Source organism: Chiroxiphia lanceolata, chromosome 5 (assembly GCF_009829145.1).
Source record: "Chiroxiphia lanceolata isolate bChiLan1 chromosome 5, bChiLan1.pri, whole genome shotgun sequence".
NCBI lineage: Eukaryota > Metazoa > Chordata > Aves > Passeriformes > Pipridae > Chiroxiphia > Chiroxiphia lanceolata.
Window position 1 is genome coordinate 15306659 of NC_045641.1, and position 24414 is coordinate 15331072.

The 24414-nt window shown below is 37.4% G+C and overlaps 1 protein-coding gene across 12 annotated transcripts in view; it reads left to right on the forward strand.

Moving 5' to 3' along the window:
* KIF21A (kinesin family member 21A) overlaps positions 1-23711 on the forward strand; it is an 87867-nt gene extending 64156 nt beyond the window's left edge. For 6 of the 12 annotated variants that reach the window (XM_032688378.1, XM_032688379.1, XM_032688380.1 and 3 more), the window contains 13 exons: positions 3173-3233; positions 3450-3504; positions 4528-4745; positions 8765-8875; positions 9424-9552; positions 11130-11168; positions 13172-13308; positions 14973-15153; positions 15514-15678; positions 16359-16476; positions 17700-17870; positions 20380-20579; positions 22456-23711. In XM_032688378.1, coding sequence (XP_032544269.1) covers positions 3173-3233; positions 3450-3504; positions 4528-4745; positions 8765-8875; positions 9424-9552; positions 11130-11168; positions 13172-13308; positions 14973-15153; positions 15514-15678; positions 16359-16476; positions 17700-17870; positions 20380-20579; positions 22456-22549 — 1679 coding nt within the window. In that variant the 3' untranslated portion in view covers positions 22550-23711. The remainder of the gene's footprint in view (positions 1-3172; positions 3234-3449; positions 3505-4527; positions 4746-8764; positions 8876-9423; positions 9553-11129; positions 11169-13171; positions 13309-14972; positions 15154-15513; positions 15679-16358; positions 16477-17699; positions 17871-20379; positions 20580-22455) is intronic. The other 6 variants (XM_032688381.1, XM_032688390.1, XM_032688383.1 and 3 more) reach the window with 4 other exon arrangements.
* The last annotated feature ends 703 nt before the right edge of the window (positions 23712-24414 follow it).

Genomic DNA, 24414 nt, shown 5'->3' on the forward strand with positions numbered 1-24414 from the left:
CATTTCAAAAGCTCAAAACTACCTGAAAGTATATAGCTTATCATCTAGAGATGGTGAGAACTTTGCTAACTTCCTGTCAGGTGACACCACAAGATCTGTGTCAGGGAATCTTGCTGCATGCAGCCAGTTATTTATTCAGGAACCTCAGTGGTTTGTAATCTCATAGTGCATCTAGAATAGACCTTCAGTGTGTCTGCATGTTCACTCCTGTTGGAGCAACGTTTCTTCAGACAGCATTGTATTTTCTTTAGCTCTGGACAGTAGCTCTATTATCAAAGTTTGTGTAGAGTATATCTCATTAAAGAAACTTTTTAACACTTTGCACGCATGAACTAAGACTTTTCAAATATCTAAGCCACTCAGGATTGTTCTAACACTATAGGAAGGAAACTTCACTATGGGTGTATCTTGGCTGAATGTGCCATACTAACCTTGGTCCAAGTTGAAATTCCAACTGTTGATAGTTCTGTAGATCATTAGTGACCCAACCTTTTGAGCTGCAGGGAGTTCATGCCATTGTAGTGAGGCTTTGACGCTGGGATTTCCTGCTGATTAGCTGGCACTCTGTTGCAGGGGCTTCCTGTTAACCTGACACAGTTCCTGCAGGTAGAAGTGTGGGTGGCAGCAGATCCCGAGACCAATTTCACCAGGATGCCTGACTGACATCTCAGTGGTGGTATGCAGCCAGCCCCATCCCTAGAGAGGGGTTGCACTTCCAGGGGTTTTGTGAATCGCTCTTTTCTTGCTTACTTTCAGATCTGATACTTCAAAAGTTCTTAGCCATTTGAATACATTTGGCTTGAAAAAGTTTGAACATTCCCCAGTGTAGTTGTGCACTTTCACTCAAGTGTAAACTAAGAAAGGGTTTAGTCTGCAGGAAAGTACATCACAGACTCAGATTTTGACCTGAGTGGGTTTTCAGTGCACATCTGCCTTGTTTGTGGTTGAACTAGCTGCCATTCGCTGTCCCATCGACTCTTGTGAAGAGTTAAAATGACCATGAAATTGATTTTTGAGTGTTGCTGAAGTGACTCCTTCCTGAAGAGTTGTGGGAGCTGCTTTTCCTTCCCACCTATGACATATGGACATTCGTGGATGTGACTCATAACCATCTATGTGCAGATCTTAAGAGGGCTGGTCAAATGTCATTTCCTTTGGATGAACTGTGCTGATGTATGGCATTGTACTGGTAGTGTCCAGTTGCCACTGCATGAGGATGAAGACAAATCATCAGAAAAGTTCTCCACTGTTCTGCAATTACTGGTTTACTAGCAGTCATCCCTGCTGCTCCTTGCAAGCAGTACTGCCTTTACTAACTTTATTGCTCCTTTCATCTCTTCTCACTCAGGACTTCTTGCAGAATCTTGCTCTTACCTTGTGTTGATTCTGTGGACTTGTTTCTTTCTTGGGGCTTTGGCAGTCTTCCTGTGCTGAATTGCAGACAAACTGAAGAAACGTCAGGTCGCATGAGTGAGAGCCTACAAATAAAATCCCATCTTTTGTGGTCATTCCACACTTTCTCCTTAGTTACCTGTAAAAAGAGATTGCAAGTTCTTTATGAGAAGGAGATGAAGTAACATCATTCTAACAAGAAACCTATATTTCTTTAAAGTGCCTTTATTTTATGGATGCTGCTTCTGTCTTCCTAGAAGGAGCAGTACTCTAGATCCCCTCTTCTGCAGAAGACTACTACTACTACTACTACTAATGTGTATTGAAAATGTTTAATCTGGGCTCAAACCCAGGATGAAACAAAAAAAAAAAAGAAAATCCAGAGTGCTATTCCTGTGTCCCTGCTTTCTTTATAATATTGTCGTATTTCTGATAATTCAGGTTACATTACTAAGATTAATACAGCAGTTGAGTACCTCTGAAGTGCATTCTTGGTGTTGGGTCTAGATTGATTTATGGTTTTGACTTTTTCAGAAAACATGTTTAGATGCAGCATACACAAACAGGCAGTATTTTCCTTCTCTTTTCTTCATTCCTTCTCAGAATTCAGCTGAAAAAAGTATCTTCCCTCCCTTTCTCCACAGCATGAACTTGCACTTAAAACATATACATGGACAAACATGTTTTAATATGGGTTACACATATATTGGTTCTGTGCATTGTAAATGGTATCTGCTTTCTGGCAGAAATGAAGTAAAAAGACTTAAAGTGTCTCTAATAGTAAAGAGGAGATGTAATGGAAGGTTATTTAATCCTTCAGATTTCTGGAGTATGTTCAAAAATAAGGGACATACGTAACACACTTCTGCAAGCAATGTCCTTAAATTGTGCTTAAAATGTATTATTAGAATAATATGCAGGTTAAGGGATTCGCTTTGCCAGCAGTCCGGAATTGATTGTACATGTGCCTTTGACTCATCATCTCAGCCTAATGTTTAGCACTGTTTGCATGCAGACATGGTAATCATATGTTTGACAGCATTAGTGTATGACATGCATGCTGGTTTTGTCTTTTGTGGCAGGTGTGCATACCCATTTTTACTTCAGGAATATTTCTACTGAACAGCTTCCATTTACATTTAATCTCTTTTAAGGAAGCAGTTCTATAGTAGTAAGTGGTAGCATCATCCTCTTTTGAAACATAAATGCTTATATACTAATAAAATGTTTGCTTCTTGTCAGCTCAAATGGTGGCACTCTGTATAAGCTCAGGCTGAGCCTCAGCTCATTAGCTAGTTAAAAATACAATTTTCTTTTTTATTATAACCAGACTGATTCTGTCTTGCAGCAAGAAGATTTAAAAAAAAAAAAAAAAAAAAGAGGAGAAACAGACATCCTTACTGTCCACTGATTTACATCCCATCTCTTCCATGTTTTGTAGTTTGTTTTATTTGCTTTATCTGCTTTCTTACAGATTTTCTTCTAGAATTTCTGTTTTTCTATCATCTCTGTTGTCTGCTACAATAGATAGAGGACCACATTTGGCACAGTGTGCCTAGATGTATGATTTATTGAGATTGTGTGAAAAAAATTAGTTTAGATGCCAGGAAAATTCAATGGGGACTGAATAGAAAATAGTCAAGATATTTTGAAAATCTTTGTCTCTTGTACTCCATTCATCTACATTCAACATAGTCTGAGCTGTTTTGTATAACACTTACAACCTTCACCTCCTGATGTAGATGGACACATTAACGTTATTATTTTGGAAATTTTCCAGAAAATTTGGAAGATAGTACTGATGAGGATGCCCCATTGCATAGTCCTGGGACAGAAGGAAGGTGAGCAAATCTTTGTTATCAGGTAACTGGCTCTTATTCTAGAAAAATTACTGTAATTTATTCTTTTGTAATGCATTGTGCATCTGCTAGAAAATACCTCTGACATTTTTTCATTGTACTTTGCCCACAATTTCAGTAGAAAGAAAGAAGAATAAGAATACACATTCTGCAAAAATATGGCTCCTTTCTAAATGTGATGCAATTTTTTTCTTTTAGTTCATTATCTTCAGATCTTTTGAAGCTTTGTGGTGAAGTCAAACCCAAAAGCAAGGTAGGATGTACAATGATGATAATAATTCATCTAAATGACTTCTAAGTGATTCTATGATTCTATAATAATTCATAATTACCTTCTGGACAGTGTTCCTTAATGTCTTTAGGGCAAAGCAAGAGCGAAGACATGCAAAAGGTGAACTGATGTATTCTTCATTTGATTTGTGTGCAATATGATTTTTTGTGACACTCTTCTCTGAGAAGCAATGTTAAAAATAACTTTTTCAATATTTTTGGCCTAAATTTTTAGAATTTCAGAAAGAGATGTAGTCTTCCAGTTATGTGCACTCCAAACTTGTGTAGTTTTGCAGATTAGTATTACTTAAGGCCACAGTTCCATGTCGATGCCAGTGGGAACTGTGAACATGCTTATTGTTTGCAATTTATGAAACAAATAAAAGTTTGACCTCCAGGCTCTTAATTACAGTTGACATTGGAGGAATATCTCTAGGCTGGCTGCAGTTTAATATTAATGGTAGTGGGAACTGGAAATGGGCACTGACTGCAGTTTTGCTTCTGTGCTCACAGGAGCATAAGCCAAGTTTGCAAAGTAAATAGAAGCTTAGCCTCCACTTTTCTAACTGCAGTTGGCTTTGGAGGAAAATATCTATGTTGGCTGTTGCATTATTGGTAGCATTCATGGGTGTGCAGCTATTTGGGCAGTTAAACTGAGTGAGTTTTGTCTGAAAATGTCACAAAATAAACATGTCATTTTTGTAATGGCTCTGTTCAGAGTGGATCTTTGTCTTCTCCACTGGCCTTTCTTTCCCTGAGGAGTAGATATTAATTTCACAGTATAATCACACCTAACATGTACAGTCAAATCAGTGTTTTATGCCGTTGAATTTGACTTGCCTCCTCTGAAATCACTGCCCAGGAGTAGAGGTGAGCTTCTAAATTTAGTTTCCAAAGGCAGTTGCCAAGTGATTGAGGGGGATGCTAATTGCTAGCTAATGATAAGCTTAAACGTAGCACTCTTGACGCATGTTTAAGTGGCAGTTTGGTTTTTATTTGTCTCCAGGCCCGCCGGAGGACCACTACCCAGATGGAATTGCTGTATGCAGCCAACAGTGATTTAGTCTCTGACAGCAGTGCTGCAGACTCTCCTTCGGCTGGCTCTCTTGCATCAGTTGCAGAAACCCAAGAAAGCGGGATGACTGCTGACACAAATGATATTTCTGCTAGGGACAGAGAGTTTATACCCCCACCATCTGGCTTACCTTCTAAGATAGGCAGCATGTAAGTTTGGCCATGCTGTACTAATTATCCTTTGCTTTTAAAAAATGCATGTTGCCAATTTCTTGTAATCTATTATTTTAACTTTACAAGTGAGGTTGATATACTTGAAGCCTACTAAATAATACTGACTAAGCTGCTTCTTTTCTACCATCATCACTCTAGAAGGTATAAATACAGTGTTGTAAGTACTATGGTTGTTACTGAAGATGTAAGTTTTGTTAAGTTGCTTTGTAAAATTACTGTAACCTTGTTCTACATAGGGGGAAAAACCCATCTAATATCTTGAATACTTTGCTGTATTAGTGCTATAGGAAATGCACATTCTAGAGAGGTAGTGATAATCTGCTTAAAACAGCATAGAGATAAAAAAAAACCAAAACCATACACCCCAAAACCCAACCCAAACACTTATATAACACAGTATTTCTATATGGTCCTAACTATTAGGAAAAACCTTTCTGTGAATTGTCTTGTGTGGACTATGCTTAAAATGAAGAAGTCCATGCAGCAATAGTGTATGCAGGTGAAAAGTTGAAAGAAACATGGTAGATATTATGAATCCTCAAAAATCCTTTCTGTTTGCAGGTTGCACTTACCTGCAGAACAGTCTTTCTAATTGCAAGTATCACTTGATTCGTAATAGAACTAAAAATATTATTTTTGTCTTTTTACTTTGGGGCCAGCAGGTGTCTCTCACATGCACTCTTTTTTTCTCACTTGCTGTTCTTTTTATATCTATCAATATCACTGCTGATTATTAGCCATTCACTGCTATAGAGACCTTTTCTTGGCTTTTTAAGGTACTAGCTCCTATATTGCACAAACTCATATAGGTTGAATGTGCTTGCCACATTCAGTGATATGGAAATCTGTGTCCCATAGCTATCTTCATGTTACAGGTTCTGAAATTAGGCATCTTTCAATATTCATCTGTCCTATTTGCATAATATTTTTACAGCAATCTCCATCTAATGTACACTTGCAATTTGTATTATTTTTACTATGTGTTTCTGGCATGTGCTTGAGGTGGCAATCATGAACAGTAAAACACTGCTGACAGCAATTATTAACCCTTGCTGATGGCTTCAGTGCACTTTACAAGTAGAATGTGCTTGGGAAGAATGCTCTTGAGGGTGAGGTTAGGTGGAAAAAACCCACTTGTTTCAGCAGTTAGTGTGAGATGCGTAGAGACTTTTGAAGCTTCAACATCTATAACGTCAAGTGTTATGACCTGGCATCCAAAACTCAGGTAATACAAACTTTTGCCTCACTCCATTTTCTAGAATGTATCCATGTATAAGAGTGAGCCAGCAATGAGGCAAAAAAGGATTTTCCCAAAACTGTGTTCTGCAAGCATTTGAGTTAGATGCTGTCAATAAATCAATTCAATCAGCAGTAGGTCTCAACTTTTTTCATTTTTTATTGATCATGTTTTAGTATATAAGTGCTCCAAAATTCCCACAATCAGTTTGCAGTGACTTTGTCACTGCAATGTAGATGGTTTTTCAAAAATAGAAGTCTGTGTACTTTATACAGTATTGCTGGTTTTGCTTGGTCACTGCTCATAGTTGAAGAAAGCTTGTCTTTGTGAGCCATCTGGCCTTCCCGTATGGACCTGTGGTGCCATCATCTCTCTTGTAATAAAATATATTACAATATATTGTCCAAACACTTCTTGAACTCTGTCAGGCTTGGTGCTGTGAGCACTTCCCTGGGGAGCCTGTTCCAGTGCCCAACCACCCTCTGGGTAAAGAGCCTCTTTCTAATATCCAACATAAACCTCCCCTGACACAACTTCCAGCCGTTCCCTTGGGTCCTGTTCCCTCGGGTCACCACAGAGAAGAGATCATGAGGAAGCTGTAATTGCAGTGAGGTCTCACCTCAGTCTCCTCTAGGCTGAACAGATCAAGTGACCTCAGCTGTTCTTCATGCAGCTTCTCCTCAAGGACCTTCACCATCTTCATTGCCCTCTTTTGGACACTTTCTAGTAGCTTAATATTTTCCTTATATTGAGGTCCCCGAAACTACACACAATATTCAAAGTGAGGCTGCACCAGTGCAGAGCAGAGCACCTGTTATTTACAACTATGCTTAGGAATTCCATTCCAGCAAGACAGCTGAATAATTTTTATTTTTATAATTTTTAATTATAATTGTTATAATTTTTAGAAAATATTTATATTTTAGAAAATATTTATATTTTATAATAATTTTTATAATACCTGCCTATCCAGGCTTTCAAAAAGAATTCATAAAAGGATCATGCTCTTTATACCCTCTTCTGAGGATGTTCCACTGTGGAGTCAAAGATGGAAGACTCAAGGGGCAGGTAGTGAGCAAGTGAAAGCTGGTTGCATGTCGGAATATGCAGAATTCCAGTGTGAGGAAGAGGAGCTTGGGTTCTAGTTTCTGGTTTGGTAGCTGCACAGTGGACACATAGGCAACCCTGGCAGTAGACACTATAACCCATTTGTCATCCTTGTTGAAAGACTTAGGATCATCTTGATTCAGAGGATTTGCCTTGTTACCTCAGGATTTTTGCATTCCCAAATGCATTCTGGTCCAGCATAAAGAGAGGAAGGGAGTGTGTCCTGTTCCACCTTTTTTTATGTCCTTTGCAGAGTATGCCTAGAGGTAAGGGAGCCCTACACAGAAATGGATACTCCAGCCGTGAGAAGGGTTAAACCCACCTTCTCCCCTTTTTAGTAACTTAACTGCTAGGCTTTTGTGCAAAACCAGACAAGTTATCACTTATCCTCCTTTTTCTGTCACTTGAAGACCCCTGGGAAGCTCTAGGGTTGGCATGCAGTTCTTGGCACTAGGTCCTACAGGTCCTTCACATTCCAGTTAGGGTTTGTGATCACTGGAGACAGTTTCATCTACTTAAGTCAAGTAGCTGTTCTTTGTTGTGCTGTCCTTGTTAAAGCATGTTATTCTGTATTCCAGTCCCCAGGTGGATTTTATATGGCACAGACTTCCTCTCAAGGGAAACTGATACAGCTTTTCTCATGCAGAGAAGTTGCAGCTGTACATATCCAGAACCCGTAGAGCTCTGAGACAGGATGGTAGTAGCTATGTCAGGCATGTGGCCTGCCAGCTGAACTTTATCTGCTTAATGAAGTTCTGTGGAACAAAAGCACTTCCAGAATCTGCATTGTTTCTTTTAGTGAGTGTTTCTGGTCCTCATAGTCATAGAAAAAACTCTAAACACACAAAACTAGGATAAACCAAGGCAAATACTGCTTTTGTGATTGTTCAGCTAGTGAGAAATAGGAGTTCAGAAGAATGGAAACCATTCAGGTGTCTTTTTTTTTTTTTGTCTTACTGTGGTGAAATGATGACATTTGAGTGTCAGCTTTAATATTGCCCTCTTGATATTTTTGCTAATTTTAATGGGGAATAAAAGGTTGGGAAAAAGACCACAGAGACTGTGAACTGGAATTATTTCAGAGTAAGAACTAGAGAGACAAAGGAGGGATGGAAAGCAAGGGAGAAGGAAAATGGGGGGCAAAGAAAAGCAGCGTTATTATAGTCAGGTTGCCAATGGGAAGTACATTTTCTTCATAATTTTGAATCTTATATTGAAACATGAACATATTAATGGGAAGTTTCATTCATGTATAAGAATGAACCTGATTTCTCTGTTCTTCCTGTCTGTAAATGGTCTATTGTAGACGAAAATGTGGAATCTGAAATTTCAGAATTTCCATGACCATAATTTGAGATGCATACTCCACTGTATTTCCTTTAGTCCTTCTCTTTTATTATTGAATTAGTAAATCGCCTTTGCATATTCAGTATCTGACTCTGTATGTTGATCAACTGTGAAAGTTAATAAACTTGTATATTTTTATATTGAAGTGTGAGAACAAGTTTATAATCCGTAAATTCAAGAAAGGCAATAATAGATTAAGCATGGTCAAAAATTTGAAATCTTACTGGGAGAATGACAGTTAATGTAAGAAAAGCAAGTTTTGTGAAAGGGCCTCAGAGTAAGATAACAATTGCTCTTGCTTTAGTTCCAGACAGGCATCTCTACCAGAGAAGAAAATACCTGAGCCTTCACCTTTAGCAAAGAGAAAAGCCTATGAGAAAACAATGGAAAAGCCAAAGACAAAAGAACAAAAACTGTAAGATTCTTTCAAATTTATTTACTCCGATGTATTTTAAACCTTGAATTTTCTTGAAAAATAATCTGTATTTTTCTATTTCTTTAAATCTAGGACAGCTTTTATTGTTGGCAGTGTTGGCACTCATTGCTCACCTTGTGTGTGGTGTGGTTGTTTGTTTTATTCCCAGATTGCTTTTCTGTACAAAATAACTCAGGAGCAGAGCCCTGAGAAAATGTCCTTTGGAGCATTTGCAAATGATTTATTATTTTTTCTTAATTGAAGTCATCAATTTCTCTAAGACTCTGCAGCTTTATAAGAATTTCTTCGGTTTACATATTGTATGTTTTCTGCCTGGAGCTTTCACTTTTAGCACTTAAACTTTGAACATTGTGCCACCTTGCACTCTGCAGTCTCAAGCTTATTGCCTTCTCGGGGAAATATCTGTAGCTAGTATTATAATTTTATTTATTTGCTTAAGAAAAGAGCATCTAACGTTTGAGGCATGTTGCATTTAACTTCTCTAACCATTCATAACCTCTTAAAGAAGATGTTCTTTTTTTTTGTAGCTCAGATTCTGGAGCCCCAGAGGCTAGTCTGTCACCTCCTACTTCCCCACCAAGCCGGCCCCGTAATGAAATGAATGTTTTTAGTCGTCTTACTGTTTCTCAGGGAAACACATCAGTTCAGCAGGATAAGTAAGTTACAAAGGGAAGCCTCAGCCCCCAACCAGGGAAATGCAAAGTGTGCTCAAGTTATCAGTGTAGTGTCTGGTAGAAATTTTGCCCTTCTGCAAGACAGGAGGAGATACTTCTCATGTTTTTGAGTAGTTTTCAAAGAAAATATTTTAAACTGCCATGGAATCACTGTAAAAATTCAAGAAAAGAAATTTCCTGCTGAACCTTGTTTCCTGTTTTCTAGGCCATGTCTGGTATTTGTAGTTTTAAACCCAAAATAGAAAAGAATGGTAGAATTCTTAGATGCATGTGTATTTGTGTGTGTTTACATTTGAAAGTAGGTTTTAGGTGATAATTTAGAAAATAGTGCTTTTGGCAGTTATTCAGTTACTCCAGCGTTGCTTGGAGTGCTGTCCTAACAGCACCCTGGAGGATGGGATGTTGAAATGCCTAGAACACAGTTGTTTAGAGGTTATGCAAATTATCAAACAGACTGACTTCAGGAGGTGATCTGCAGGAGTAGATGATATTCATATCTGGTTTCGAAGATATTCGTATCTTGTTTAGAAGAAGTAGAACTCATTTTCCTCGTATTAGGCATCTGTTAGGAGCCCTTCTCCAAATGGCAGTGGACTTTACTTGACTAGAATCTTTATTGCAGGTTTCATTACTGGTCCAAGTGTCATGCAGTGCTTATGAACTACAACTCAAATTTGAAAGAAACCTTTAGTTCTAACTGTAGCAAAATAAGAAATTGCTCGTCTGTTTACACTGTTGGGTTTTATTATAAAACTTGGGTTTTTTCAGTGGTCTATAGCCACCACATACCAAGCAGTGGCTTGCAAGACTTTCAGTAACTGTGCTTGTAATTTCTTTATCTTAGCTATGTTACCTTTATCTTATTGCTAACTCCCACCTAACCCTTTTTGTTTTCTCTGAACTGATCTTGAAGTTAAATCAAAACTGCTGAATCTGTTTGATTTGAGTTGAAAATGAAGGACATCTTAGAACATACTGCAAATGTTCATATCTTGGGGAAGTGTTGTCTTGTATGTTTTCTTGGTTTTTTATTCTTAAACGTTTTTGAAAATGAGAGGTGAAGGATTTTGAACTTAGGATTGTTCGCAAATTTCTGTTTTTATTTGAGTGGGCTATCATATTTAATATTTATATCTCTATGACTAACATTTTACACATTTCTTCTACACTTAACAGGCATTGATGTTCTGAATTTCTTTTCCTTTTGATAATTTCAACAAGCACTATCTTACAGAGGTTAAATTATGCATCCATCTTCTCCTTTTACGTTTTTACCTTCTGTAAGAAAATATTGGGGAAATAAGAAATGGCTCAGCTGGTGTTACTCAGCTTCTGGAGCTTAAACAGTCTACCAGTGTAACTTACTGCTGAGAGTGATATTTTAAGATAATTAGTCTGTCCCCCTACCCTGCTATATACCCTGAGCAATGCTGCGTACTGTATGTGGATTTGCATTGCTTTTCTGAGTTGGCCATGCTGTTGTTTGTTCTTATATGGAGGCGTTACTTTGCTGATACCTATATTCTTTCTCCTCACAATTCCACCACTGTTGATTGTAGGTCTGATGAAAGTGATTCCTCTCTGTCGGAGGTACACAGGTACTCTCTCTTTCTCTTTTCTGTTTTCTTGGCATCTCTCACTGAAGTTATTCCAGTTCTTGAGAAATTTCATTTTGCTGCATGATTTTTCCTGTTACTTGTGCATTGTTTCTCTTTGCTTTTGCCAGGACATTAAGAATCTGAGATTTTGGTCAAGCATGTCTCCCTCTCTCCTTTTTAGGGTGTTTGTTTTTGTTTTTTTTTTAATCACTGCTGAGCATGTCAGGTTTTTTAATTTTAAGAGAAGTATCATGTAAACGTTTCCTTAGACATATTCTTTCTCTCTTCATTTTCCTCAAAAAAAGAGAAGCAGACATTTTCTTATGTTTTATCTGCTTCTCTCTTTCTTTTTGTTTTTCTTTTTCCATTGTGTTCTTTGATCACTAAAAATTAAATCCCAGTGCAAATAAAAACGAGTAGTTTTTTTTATTATGCCTTTCTGACAGAATGCACAGTGGTTTAAGAGATAAAAGGAACGTCCCCCACTCATGTTCTTGTGGCTTAGGTACTCAGTGAAAAATAAGTTTATCAAGAGGAGGGCAGTCAGAGGACTGCTAATAATGTGGCTTTGTCTGGTCATTGTAGCAGTTGTAGCTTTTTTTTGTCTTTTGATTTTAGAACACTGCACACAGGTAGATAAATAGCTCCAGGACATGTATTTTACATGGCTTGTCACAGAAGTGACTGAGTGAGAACAGCAATAGCAGTAACTCAGTTTAGATGATCCACTAGGGAATACTATAGAGAAAACCATGTTAGTTTTGTGTGGTGCTAGAAAACAAAAGCATAGAGACCTAAATTATTAAATAGGAAATTTTTCCTGTTTTCTTGAAAACATAAAAAGGTGCATATTGAAGGGTGAATGAATGCCTTTCCAAAATGAGGAGGTTAATGTCTCACAATTTAAGGCACTATTAATATTAGCAAAATCTATGGAAGGATTGTTAAAGAGTAATTAATTATATGAAGATATCCTGAGCAGTAAAAATGTATAAAATAATAATTTCTAAGACTGTACTAGATAAACTAGTGAGTTGTCACAAAGTTAGCTTTTATCATGAAGGATTTTTTCCTTTCTATAGGAAACTTCTAGGCAATATTGTGGAATTTTTACATTTTCCTAAAGCATCTGACACTTCTTTTTGGTGAGATAGGGCTATGTTCCCTTAGTTCCCTTTCCTCACAGGTATGTGTGTAATCCCAGAAGAGCGTGACAGAGAGTCTTAACTGCAAGCTGGCCAGGTCACAGCATTATGTTGCATGTTTTGGGCATCTCCTTGAGGCTTTTCTACACTTCACAGAAATTAATGGGATCCCTGTGTGTGTGTGCAGTTGTGTGCATGGGATTTTAGACTGCTAATAATTTTGTTTGGTGATGAACTGTGAGGGTTTCTTTTCAGGCTGAGTTACTCTTTTGGCATCACCATAGAACTAGTTACAAATCCCCAGGAAGATTGCTCTGGGGTGCCAGCACTCCAACATTTCTTTTTGGCCATTTGAGCATGAGTGTGTTGTCATGTATGGGGTGCAGTTGGAATCTTCCTCAGATGCAGAAGTTTACGGCAGTTCTCCAGGTCTGCACATAGAAGGCAGGTTATGTGAAATGCATGCTGAGCTTGGATTTGACAGTGTACATTACATTTGCTCCATTTTTCAGATGCACTGTCTAGACTTAGATGTCTTATGGTTGATCTTAGGCATCCTAAAGCTTTAAGTGTCTTGTTATTTTCAGCATTATGCAGAATTTCCCATGTACCTAACATTCAGTATCTTGTCTTTTCATTTGTTTGTTTTTGTATGTGATTTCCTTTAAGTGGTAGTCCAGAGTTGACAGGTGGTGAAGCTAAATAGTAAAAATCCTTGCGTAGTTTATGAAAGGCATTCAGCTGTTCTGCCCTCACATGTAAGAAAACTAGATTAATTTCTTTTCCCTACATGCAAGTAAATTAGTTTTATCTGTGTCTGTTACTATGCCCAACTCACATTCTTTGTTTTTATTTTAGGGGGATAATTAACCCATTCCCTGCTTCAAAATGCATCCGATCATCCCCGCTTCAGTGTATCTATACAGCTGAAGGACATACCAAGGCTGTGCTTTGTGTTGATGCAACTGATGATCTTCTCTTCACTGGATCTAAAGGTTGGGCAAACTCTGTGCACCTCTGCTGCCTACAGAGGCTGCTTGGACAAACTTTAGGTGTTGTGAAATTTTCAGTTTGTGCTTAGTGCTGTAAACACTGGAAAATTGTAAGGGTCCATTTCTGAAGAAGGATTTACAGTAGTTATCTACAGGTTTTTAATTCCAGTGTGTAGTATTTCCCTGCTTATTTGTAGTGGAAAACTACAAAAAGAAGTAACATTAACATTTGTTGAATGATACGATGGAACCAATCATGTTAACGTGTGCACACATGATGTGCAGTGCAAGGTAATAGCTTCAGGTAATAGCTGTTAAAAATACTAAGACACACACTTTGAGTGAACCTTTGGTCTTGTGAGTTTTAAGCCAACATTTCAGCATTTGTGCAAGTGTATACAAGTGCAGAAAGACATTTATTTAGATTTTGTAAATGTTGCTTAGTTAATTTCTATTGAGATTTTTGAATTTGGTGTCTATGTGAGGAGAAGAAAAAAGCACTTTTAAAGATTTTATTTTACATCTTGATTTTTATTCTAAAATTTTGGATTTGGGATTTTTTTTTTTTTTAATATATGGATGCTTGCAGATGTTGCAAATATTTGCTTTTTTCAAGTCATATTCTAGCTTCCCATACTTATGGAAGAATTTTTCCTATATGTATTTTTGGAGGGCAGTTTGCAAAGTACACTTCTACTGAAGAGTGTAGACAGCTGTTAAATTAAATAAGGTTAAATATTTTGAAATAGTTGTTGAAGCAGAAAGTCTCAGCTCACTGACATCAGATAATACTTGCAGCCCAGTGCCAAATTCAGAAATTCCAATAAGCTCTTGTGTGCATTTTAGATATTTGGCTTGGTCTTGATAGTTGGTATTTTTAAAGGGACTGACAGGTCTTGGTATACTTCCCTTCTTCATGGTCTTATAACTGTTGTCTATACATGAAGCTTTCTCTTCATCTTTCCAGTACTTATTTCAGTATAAATGTATATCTAAAATGTATGGAGTGATACAGACGTGCAACAAGGAGAGTTTTCTGTGCTCATGGTCAGTGTTGTAAATTTCTTGAAGACTTCTATTCATTTAGGAGTTTAGTACATAAAAGGTTGCAGCACTTAAATTCCTTTGCTCCTGAATGAAAACAGTGACTGAAGCACTTATGGTGGAATTTTCAGAGGTCCCTAAAATACTGCAGAGTTTGGATCACTTCTCACCTCTGTAGTTTTGTTGTGCCAGTCAGAACTCTGTCATACTAAGCCGCAAAACTCTTCCTGAACTACATTTTTGATGATGAATTCTTGAATTAAAAGCTTCATCTATCATCATCCACACCTTACAGCCTGTAAACTGTCTGTATTTTCACTTCCCTTGGGATTTTTATCCTTTTAAAATTCTATGGGAGCTCATATGCAGATCTTGAATGCACATTTAATGATTAACCTTGCTTAGTTTTGACAGTGATAGATGATGCCTATATGTATTCTTTATGACCTGTTTAATTTAACTGTTTTTTGCAATGTCTACATAAATGGAGAAAAATGTATGAACGCATGTACTTTGTTTTTTTAAATAACTGAGTTTAGGAAAACCATGGGATTTTTCTGTTTTGTTTTTTTTTTTTTTTTTAATTATTAGTATTTTCCCCATTTTTGTTTGTCTTTATTTAGATCGTACCTGTAAAGTCTGGAATCTGGTAACTGGACAAGAGATTATGTCTCTAGGGAGTCATCCAAATAATGTTGTTTCTATTAAATATTGCAACTACACTAGCCTGGTCTTCACAGTCTCAACCTCCTATATCAAGGTGTGGGACATCAGAGATTCTGCGAAGTGTATTCGGACATTGACGTAAGTATGCTAAACCTCAGATGCCAAGAGTTCAAACGAGTCTTCATTTTAGGTACATTTTATTATATTTATTCAATAGTGCAGTACAGTGTAATTTAAGTGCACTGCCTGTTGGGAATGGAAGCTTTCTTTATGTGTTCAGGCTAAGTTGGTAATGGGGCACCAGTAATATATGGAAACAAAAAGCAATTTGCATTCATGCCTATAGTGTTTTATCAAATGTTTAGTATTTGTAGTTGGCTTATAGCCTTTTTGCCCAGTGAAATAGGTTTGTTTTTAAACTGTATACAAAGCGTGGAGAACAAAATGTAGCATTTAGGGGTTTTTCCTTTTTTTTTTTTTCTTCTTCTCGGTACTCAGGTCTTCAGGCCAAGCAATGCCTGCTGATGTGTGTTCAGGAAGTACTAACAGAACAGTTGCTATCCCAGCTGGAGAGAACCAGATAAACCAAATTGCACTAAATCCAACTGGCACATTCCTCTATGCAGCTGCTGGAAACTCAGTGAGGATGTGGGACCTGAAAAGGTACTGAACACCAGCCGAAGAGAATGTTCTTTAGGTTGTTACATGTGCATAGGAAGCAAAGTCATGCATACAAAATGGTCAATGAAGTGTTTCTCCTTTATGGTAGTGTCCATAACCTGGCAAAACGTGGTCAAAATATGGATCAACTAATCCATGCTGTGATGGTCACTGAGATAATGATTTTCTCATGTGTTAAGGTTGTGGTGAATTGTTTCAGTAAAAATGACTGGAAAAACAAAAGGTTTTGTTTGATAGGCACTATAAAACACACTCTTTTAAGGTGACTGTGTGAATCCTGACCAGTAATTGTTGATGAGATGATGAAAGCCAATAGATGTAATGTAATATGGGACTATGCTGCAATGTAAGAGCACTTTTCCAAACAGAACCTGCACCCAAAGAGTGCATTCAAAATACAGAAAATACTTAGGAGGGGACTGATTTGTCTTTACTTTCAAATTTTTTAATTCTCATTTTACATAAATAGAAGTTTTTGTTGCATTTAGCATAGATTTAACATTTACCTATGGATATGAACAATAGAGTATATGTAAAATGTAGGATGAGTAGTGAAGATGTAGGGAAAAATAAAAAGATCTGTTCTGTCAGAAACTGTGTGGTAGACTGTATTGAGTATATAAAAAATTAACAAATCCTTATTTCTTCCCTTATCCTTGAAGATTTCAGTCTACAGGAAAGCTAACTGGTCACCAGGGTCCTGTTATGTGCCTTACTGTTGATCGAATTTCCAATGGACAAGACCTTATTGTCACTGGTTCAAAGGATCATTATATAAAGGTAAACCATTAGTATTTGCTTATTTATTTTAACTCTTCATGTTAGCATGGGATGGGGGCTTCAGCAAAAGTGACTTACATCTCCATATTTGAAATGTAATAGCCAAGATGGAGATTATTTCACCAGTCATGGATCATGAATAATGTTCAGTCTTGGGACTTTATGATCTTTAAGGTCCCTTCCAACCCCTTAACATGGTATGATTCTATGATTTGCTGCTTGGGTAGGTCTGCTGGGAATAGTAGGTCTGGCCACAGATACTGCCATCCCCTGCCACTGAAAACTACTGTCATGTCTTCTGAGTCAGTCATATTAGTCACCTCTGTCTAAATGCCTGATTTTTCTGGTTTATTGTTGAATTTTTTGTTACAATTGAAATGATGCATGTTAATTAAATGCAGTAACTTTTAAAATACCTTTAACTCACAAGGTATTATTTTACACTACCAGCTCTCCCTTTTTTACTATCAAGCTTGTTCATTCTAAAAGGCCAATAAAGAACAAATAATAGGGGATGAAGTCTGACATTTGCTTGTGAAACAGAGGTAGTGGTTTAAAAAGTTACGGCTCATCTGTTCCTTTTCAGCTCAGTCCCACTGGGTGAGTTCCAGCTCCCTACAGTGCAAAATGAAACAGCATTGCTTGCACTACTGCTCTTGGGACAAAGACCTGATGGGATTGATTATGCCTTAAATTGTTAAAACAACCTGACTTAAAGAATCTAAGACCCTATTCTTGGAGCACAAGCCAGGAGAGGGGTGTGTCTAGTCCATGAAAAGCATCAGCATGTAGTGGAATGTAACCCTTACCAAAACAACTTATCCAGAAAAATATATTAATGCTTCTTCCTGAAGCTGCCTGTGCAATTCTCCCAGCATGAATCATGTTTCCCAAACTCACTCATGAACTTTGTTTCTCTAGTCCATCACACAGTGTACGTAGAGGCCCTTTGTATGAAGCTACTGTGTGTATCATATTCAAGTAGTAGTATTTCTTCCCAGAACAGTCTTCTCTGAAGTCAGTGAAGCATTCCTGATTTAGACAAGAGGCGGAAAAAGGGAAAGGAGTGGTTCTGGTAGATAAATTCTGTGAAATATACATCGTGATACAGTGGTCTGTAATAAGACTTCCTAAGTTTTTTCCCTGAAGTTATTTGCTCCATGACTTTTGAGCACGTTAGATGGCAGAAAATTTCACATAACATACTATGTTATTTATTTTAGATGTTTGATGTGACTGAAGGGGCTCTCGGAAGTGTAAGTCCTACACACAATTTTGAACCTCCTCATTATGATGGCATTGAAGCACTTGCTATTATGGGTGACAACCTTTTTAGTGGATCCAGAGATAATGGAATTAAGAAATGGGATTTGTCTCAAAAAGACCTTCTTCAGGTAATGGAAAAAATCATGCAGCTAGTGCAACAGTCATACTGTAGAACTGTTTTCGGACTGTGTAAGTGTTCAGGCTCATACAATAACTATTCACGTAGACACTGATGTTTTTAACGGGGAAGGCATAAAGCACTGACTAGGAAAGAAATCAATAATGTACTTGATCTTTACACTAGGAACACAGTTGCTTTTCTCTTCTGTGTATGTAGTGTCAGGAAATTCTGGTGAAGTGATTATTCTTGTATTTTAGCTCTGAATGTGTGGGGTTTGTTTTTCTGCTTCAGAATGAAGGCAGCACTTGCCTCATCAGTGGCTGGAACCATTGGATATCATCCTTGTCATTGACAAGTTAGTAAATTTTGGACTGGGATGAGAACCAATGCTTTAGATCAGACTAGAGAATATTTTCTTGTGAAGAGGGTTTATAGCCTACCTCACTCCACCCAGTCCTACCCCTTAGATCTCCATTCATCTGGCATACAATGCATATGTTATGTAATGTATACAACACATTCATAATAATGTTTGCTGATAGAACACATTTGCTGTATGTTTTTCTTATGTAAACAAAAAAAAATAAGGGAAAGGGGTGCAAAAGGACCTCAAATCCAGGGGATTTGCAGTTTGTTTGGCATGAAGAACTTCGATTTTTGGCTACTTGATATAAGCTGGTCTGTTCTTTTAGGTCCTATGAGAGGTTCTTGAGGTACAGATACGATTGTTTAACTTGAGACTATGAGAACTGGAAGGCAGAAAAACAAATACCAGAAAAGAGTGCTGTTTTTGTAAAATCTGTTTAGATACCAATCATCTAATGATTTTGGGGGTGAGGAGGAACATGTCTTTTATCTACATTTAATGTGCAGACTGATAGCAAGGAAACAAATAGAATTTTAAAGTTTTGGAACATGAAAAAATAATGGACTGGTCATCTTAAGAAGAAAATTTCAATATGGGCCTACTTAGTATTCCATAAATACACAAACTTGCTTGACCTTCTTTCAAAATTGTCCAATTGGGTGCCAATTCCTTTTCAGAATAATACGAAGACTTCACAGTTAAAATAAGAATTCACAAATGCAGCTTTTTACAGACAATTTTCACTTGGCCATATTGGGACATCTACCCTCGTATCTTTCTGTCCAGAGAAATGTACTAAGCAGCTTATACCAAAACCACAGGAATAGGAAAGAGCTTGTGTTCTCAGAATGACTTCATTAAAGTTGTAAGAAGTGTTTTTGCTCTTGCATTTTAGGCTCATTAAAATATTACGAATATGCATTTTTGCTGTTGCAATTAATTTAACATCAGACAGAATATGGAACCAGGGGTGAAGTACTATGTAAATTGGACTAATTATATTCCTTTTCTTATTCTCCTTGTGGTCTATGTGCATTTCATAATTTATATACTTGGTGTCCCCCTGTTTGTTCTGTTGGTTTTAAAAGTAGAACTTGATAAAAATTATCTCACACTTCCTTCTTTCTTTTTATTTCTATAAAATGCTGTATATGTTTCAAGGAGGTAAGACCAGAGCATTTGACAAACTATAAATAATTTTTATTCACTGTTGTTTTTAGAAAATGTAGGGAAGTGCTGTTACTTTTGCTAATCATGTGGTAATTCAGGGTGGAAGGACACACTGGAGGTGTGACAAAACTAAGATTTATAAGAACCTCTCCCCCTCCCAGTTTCATGAAGTGCTGCAGAACAAGACTTATCAGTGTTGTGGTAACAGTCTATATTATAGATGAAACACCAAGATGATCCTAGAAGGCTGAGAGTACTCCATAATATGAGAAATGCAGCAAAGTAAAGCAGTTCCTACCAAACTGAACTGCAGAAGAGCTCCTCTTGGTCCCCCTAAAAGACAGAAGACTCGGGCTATTATTTCCCTACTAATGGTACCAAAAGGATGCTGTTCTCAGTCGATCTGTGAAGCATTTTGCTTTCTGAATTGGAAGTAAAATGTTAGTGCCCTTCCTCAATAAAGAATTAATGCGTTTTGTTAAGTGCAACATCACAAAATCAATTTATAATGTGTAATGGGAGAAGAAGAAAGGAAGAAGGCAAATACAGAAACAGTTTCTGTCTTCCTGGTAAATTTTTAAGCAGTATTTTGGATTTTATTTTTACGTGTTTTATAGCAGTTTTACAGACAGACTTGAAACATATACAGAGGCCATATGTTTGAAAATGCATTCAAATATGTATTTTAAAATATGCAGGTTTATCATTATCCTGAACTGATTTCTGTTCCACATTAAGTCAGTTGTATTTTGGATTTTCTTCTTGTTTTGCAGTACTATTTCACAAAAAAGAAACAAACTCATGGTATAGAAGTAGCCTTATGGAAGTTATCACCCTCCTTGCTCTAAAGATGGAGGATCCACAGGGCTGGGATACACCCAGAGTCATGTAGCAAAACTGCTGCAGGACAGGAGTCGGGCTTACTTTTCTGTTTGTTCCTCCAGAAGTTTTTGAGACTTGCCTGCCTTCTCTTTTTCAGCAAGTTCCTAATGCTCATAAGGACTGGGTATGTGCTCTTGGTCTCATACCTAGCGCTCCAGTTCTGCTCAGCGGCTGCAGAGGAGGCATCCTCAAGCTCTGGAATGTGGATACCTTTGCACCCATTGGGGAGATGAAGGGACACGACAGCCCCATAAATGCCATCTGCACCAACTCCAGCCAGATTTTCACAGCAGCAGAGTGAGTTATTCTCCAAGAATCTTTCTTTTCCATCACTCCTACTAGAATTCTGTACATGCAAATGCATTAGAACATTTTCAGTTGTGTAAGTCACTTCATAGCAAGGATCAGCAGAACTGTCCAGTCCATGCCCCTCAAAGCTAATAATCTATCACAGCCATCTCCAGAGTGGTGTGCATGCACCCAGGGGATGCACAACATGATCTAGTGGGGTGCTGGGAGAAATTCAGTATTCAGTAGTACATGTATATAATTTATAAATTAATAAACACACATGGCAACATGGGCTCAAAAAGTTTTTAGTGGTAGGGGTGCATGATCAAAAAGGTTTGGAGACCACTAATCTTACAGGATGGCAGGGAGAATTTGGCAATAGTTGGGAACTTGTCTCTCAGTTGGGCTGTGTCCTGTTGGGACTCATTCCTGACCTGTGCGGATTTTTCTAGAAGCCATGGTAAGTGGTTGTTTTTTGGTTGGTTGGTTGGTTGGTTTTTTTAAGTGCTGACATATTAGCAGAAGCTTTGCAAGCCATCCTGTCCTTTAAACACCTTGATTTGAATATTTGTTTCCTCAGTAAAAGTGAGCAAATTGAGGACTCAAAACCTCAGGGGACTTGACCAAGAAAGAGCAAATTGTGGAAGCTTCTGGCCTTCTGAATTAAAAGCAGATCTTTCAGAATCATAACAGGATTTTAAAGTTGCCAAGTTGACCTTTTTGGTGGTCCATTTTTACGTTTAAGCACTAATAGGGGTAGACATGTCAAAGCTTATGTCTCTGTTTGCTTAAAGATTATTAATAAGTTTAGAACATACATGCATCTGAAATTTATTCTATTTTTACCATAAAAAAAAAATTACAGCCTTTTGGCACTTCTAATAGTGTGCCTAAGGTCTATAAAACTTAGACTATTTCTGGCAATTTACAGTGAAATGAAGGCACAAGTCAGAAAACACTTAAAACTGTCACAAAGTCTGCCCTGCCTGCTGGCTTCTTTTGTGGGGGTTGCTAGTCACTCAGTTTTTATGAGATTCATAACTTACCTTTCATGGAATAAATTGCTATTTGTTTTACTTTTAAATTATGATAGTAGAGCTCTGTAACACACTCAGTGTGATATTTCACTTACACATACTTTAAAATTGTGTAAATAGTGATTGTTTTCAAAAGTACAGAATTACAGATTGCCTCTCCTGGGCTTCTAAACACCAGCTCACGGGTTTATGCTTTCCAGCCCCTCACGAAGGTGTTTGGGTTTGTTGGGGTTTTTTTGTGGAGGGACTTAGGACTTCATGTTGTCTTGTGGTTCTGAGCTTTTTTTACTTTTTCCTATAATGGACTGACACCTCTTGTGTAAATGGAGCCTGTTTCAGGTTTGATATTACCTGTTGTAACATTTCACACTCTTTTAATGACAGGAATTAGTTCTGTCCTATTGAGTCTGTCTCCCTAATTCTGCAGTACACTGGCTGTTTGCCTGTGGTCTGCTGAGTTGCAAATAACTACGTGATGGAAGCTCTTCTCTGATGTCTACCTGAACCTATTACCATTGCTTGTATTTTAGAAAAGTAGGTAGTAGGAGAGTAGGATTTTACTTTCCTTAGACATAAATCTTTCTACTTTCCTAGATGGTTAAAAGTAATAGCCAATGCTGTGATAAGGTTAGGGAATCTTAAATGTTGGACATCTTAGATTATGAAGTCTCCTGGAGGTGGAGTAACTCTTGCATACCCATTAAAGAAATGTTATTTTGCCAGCAATACCTTTCTCATTAAGTCACACAAGCTTTTAAGGAAGCTTCCCCCTGCCCCCCTCTCCAGTATCTCTCCTTCCCCAGTTTGATTAATTAGCACTAATATTGCTTTGTTTCGGTTTTCAGTGACCGGACTGTGAGGATCTGGAAAGCTCGAAATATAATAGATGGACAGATCTCAGATACAGGAGATGCAAGTGAAGATCTCGCCAGTAATTGAAATTATGGGTATAAATGAATATATTGATCAATTTGAGGTGCACTCTATGCAGTTTGCTGCATGTTTATTAGGTAAACACTGATGATTGGAACAAACTGACAATGTGTGAACTCTTCTACTAGACCTGCTGTCCTTAAAATATGTACTGTATTTAATAACCTCTTGGTAACACACTCGTGTCTCAACAGTCACATATGTATCTCTATATATTATGGCTGAATTTGTGTGCATATGTAATACTTGCAGTTTAAATTAACTGGAATTCAGTCTTCTCTAATGACCATCTCAAAATTATAACCTGGAATATATAACAAAAGCGTTCTGCTGTATTTCACTCACAAGTATGATCAGCTGTTTTGCATTTTAGGGTAGCAGGGGAAGGATGGCGTCCCAGGAATCAGCCTGTGATTATGAGAGGCAGTTTCAAGATTCTAAAGGTCACTTACACTGTTGTTAGGAAAGTGGAGTGAATAATAGATGGGAAGAAGCTGTTAATGATACATCTATCTGACATGGCTGTATCCTGCTAACAGCAAATGCCATATGATTTGTGTAATGTTAGCGTATAATCTGTGTTGACCAAAGTTGTGCAGCTGTGTATCTCTATGCTCAGGACTAGAACTCAAATACTCACAAATTGGTATGTTTTATTTGTGTTTTGCCTATGTTCTGCAATGACTAGCTGTTCTTAAGGTCATGACAAATATATCTTAATCTATTTTTCTTATGGATTTGTTTCTATCATCTCACATTTTCTTTTTTTAAAGCAGATTGTCTTTCCTTTTTATCTAATTTTATATGCTGCTAAATGTATTTTAAATACACTGTTTTGCAAACCTTGGCAGTTACTTTGAGAACTGAACCACGTGTATTGGAAAAAGCTATGTAAATAGATGGTTGTATAAAGAAAATATCCTATCTTGTGCCTGTATGACTTTTAAAGCTCTTGGAGCATGGATATTGAGGGAGGATGTATAATTTACCCAACTGCTCTGAATATTAATTTGTAAATTCTGCAAATTTTGAAGTTTTATGTAGATTCAGATACAGTGTTTGGATATTGAGGTTTTTTGGTTGTTTTGTTTTTATTTTTCAGAAATACCAGTCTGTAAATTATAGCTTGTGTAGGTAACACTTAAATAAAGATGTGAATGTGAACTACTTTTTTGCCTTTTTCATCATACTTCCTTATAAAATATTCACTTCCCCTGCAGAAGTCTTCAACGTAAAAAGCACAATTTTACACAATGCAATAGAGTAGCTTGCTGAGTAATACAGCCCATAGGTTGTTCTGGTATCCCACACCTGTGTTCTTGTTGGCCATTATTTGTATTTTGATAGTACTGAGAAACCTATTGGGATTCCTCCACACTAAGTACTGTACAGACTTAAAATGAAGCAGCTGGTTCCTGTTCCTATGAGATGACACTTCTTATCTTACTATGTATGGTCTGTCAAACAAAGAAGTTTTGATGACTCTTACTGATCTTGGAGGAATTATTTCTTTCTCTGCTCAGCTTGAAAGGAGATGAAAGTACTGCTTGTGATTTGCTTGTGAATTTATTCCAAGTTTTGGCAGAAATGGGTAATGAATGATATATATTGTTAAGAAACAATGTATAAGTTAGTTAAACAGCAGCAATACCAGTTAGTGTTTGTCTATCATGCTTTTTGGGCACTCAGAGGGCGTACACACAAATGATTTGGGTCTATATCACAACTCTGAGCAGAAGTCCCAGCGGAGAGTGGATTTACACACAAGACTCACCTGGCAGTCATTTTTGTGCCTGGTGGAGGGTCCCTGTTCCCCTTGGCCCAGTAGGTAAAACCAACCCATTGTGTTGTGCCAAGCTACACAAATGATG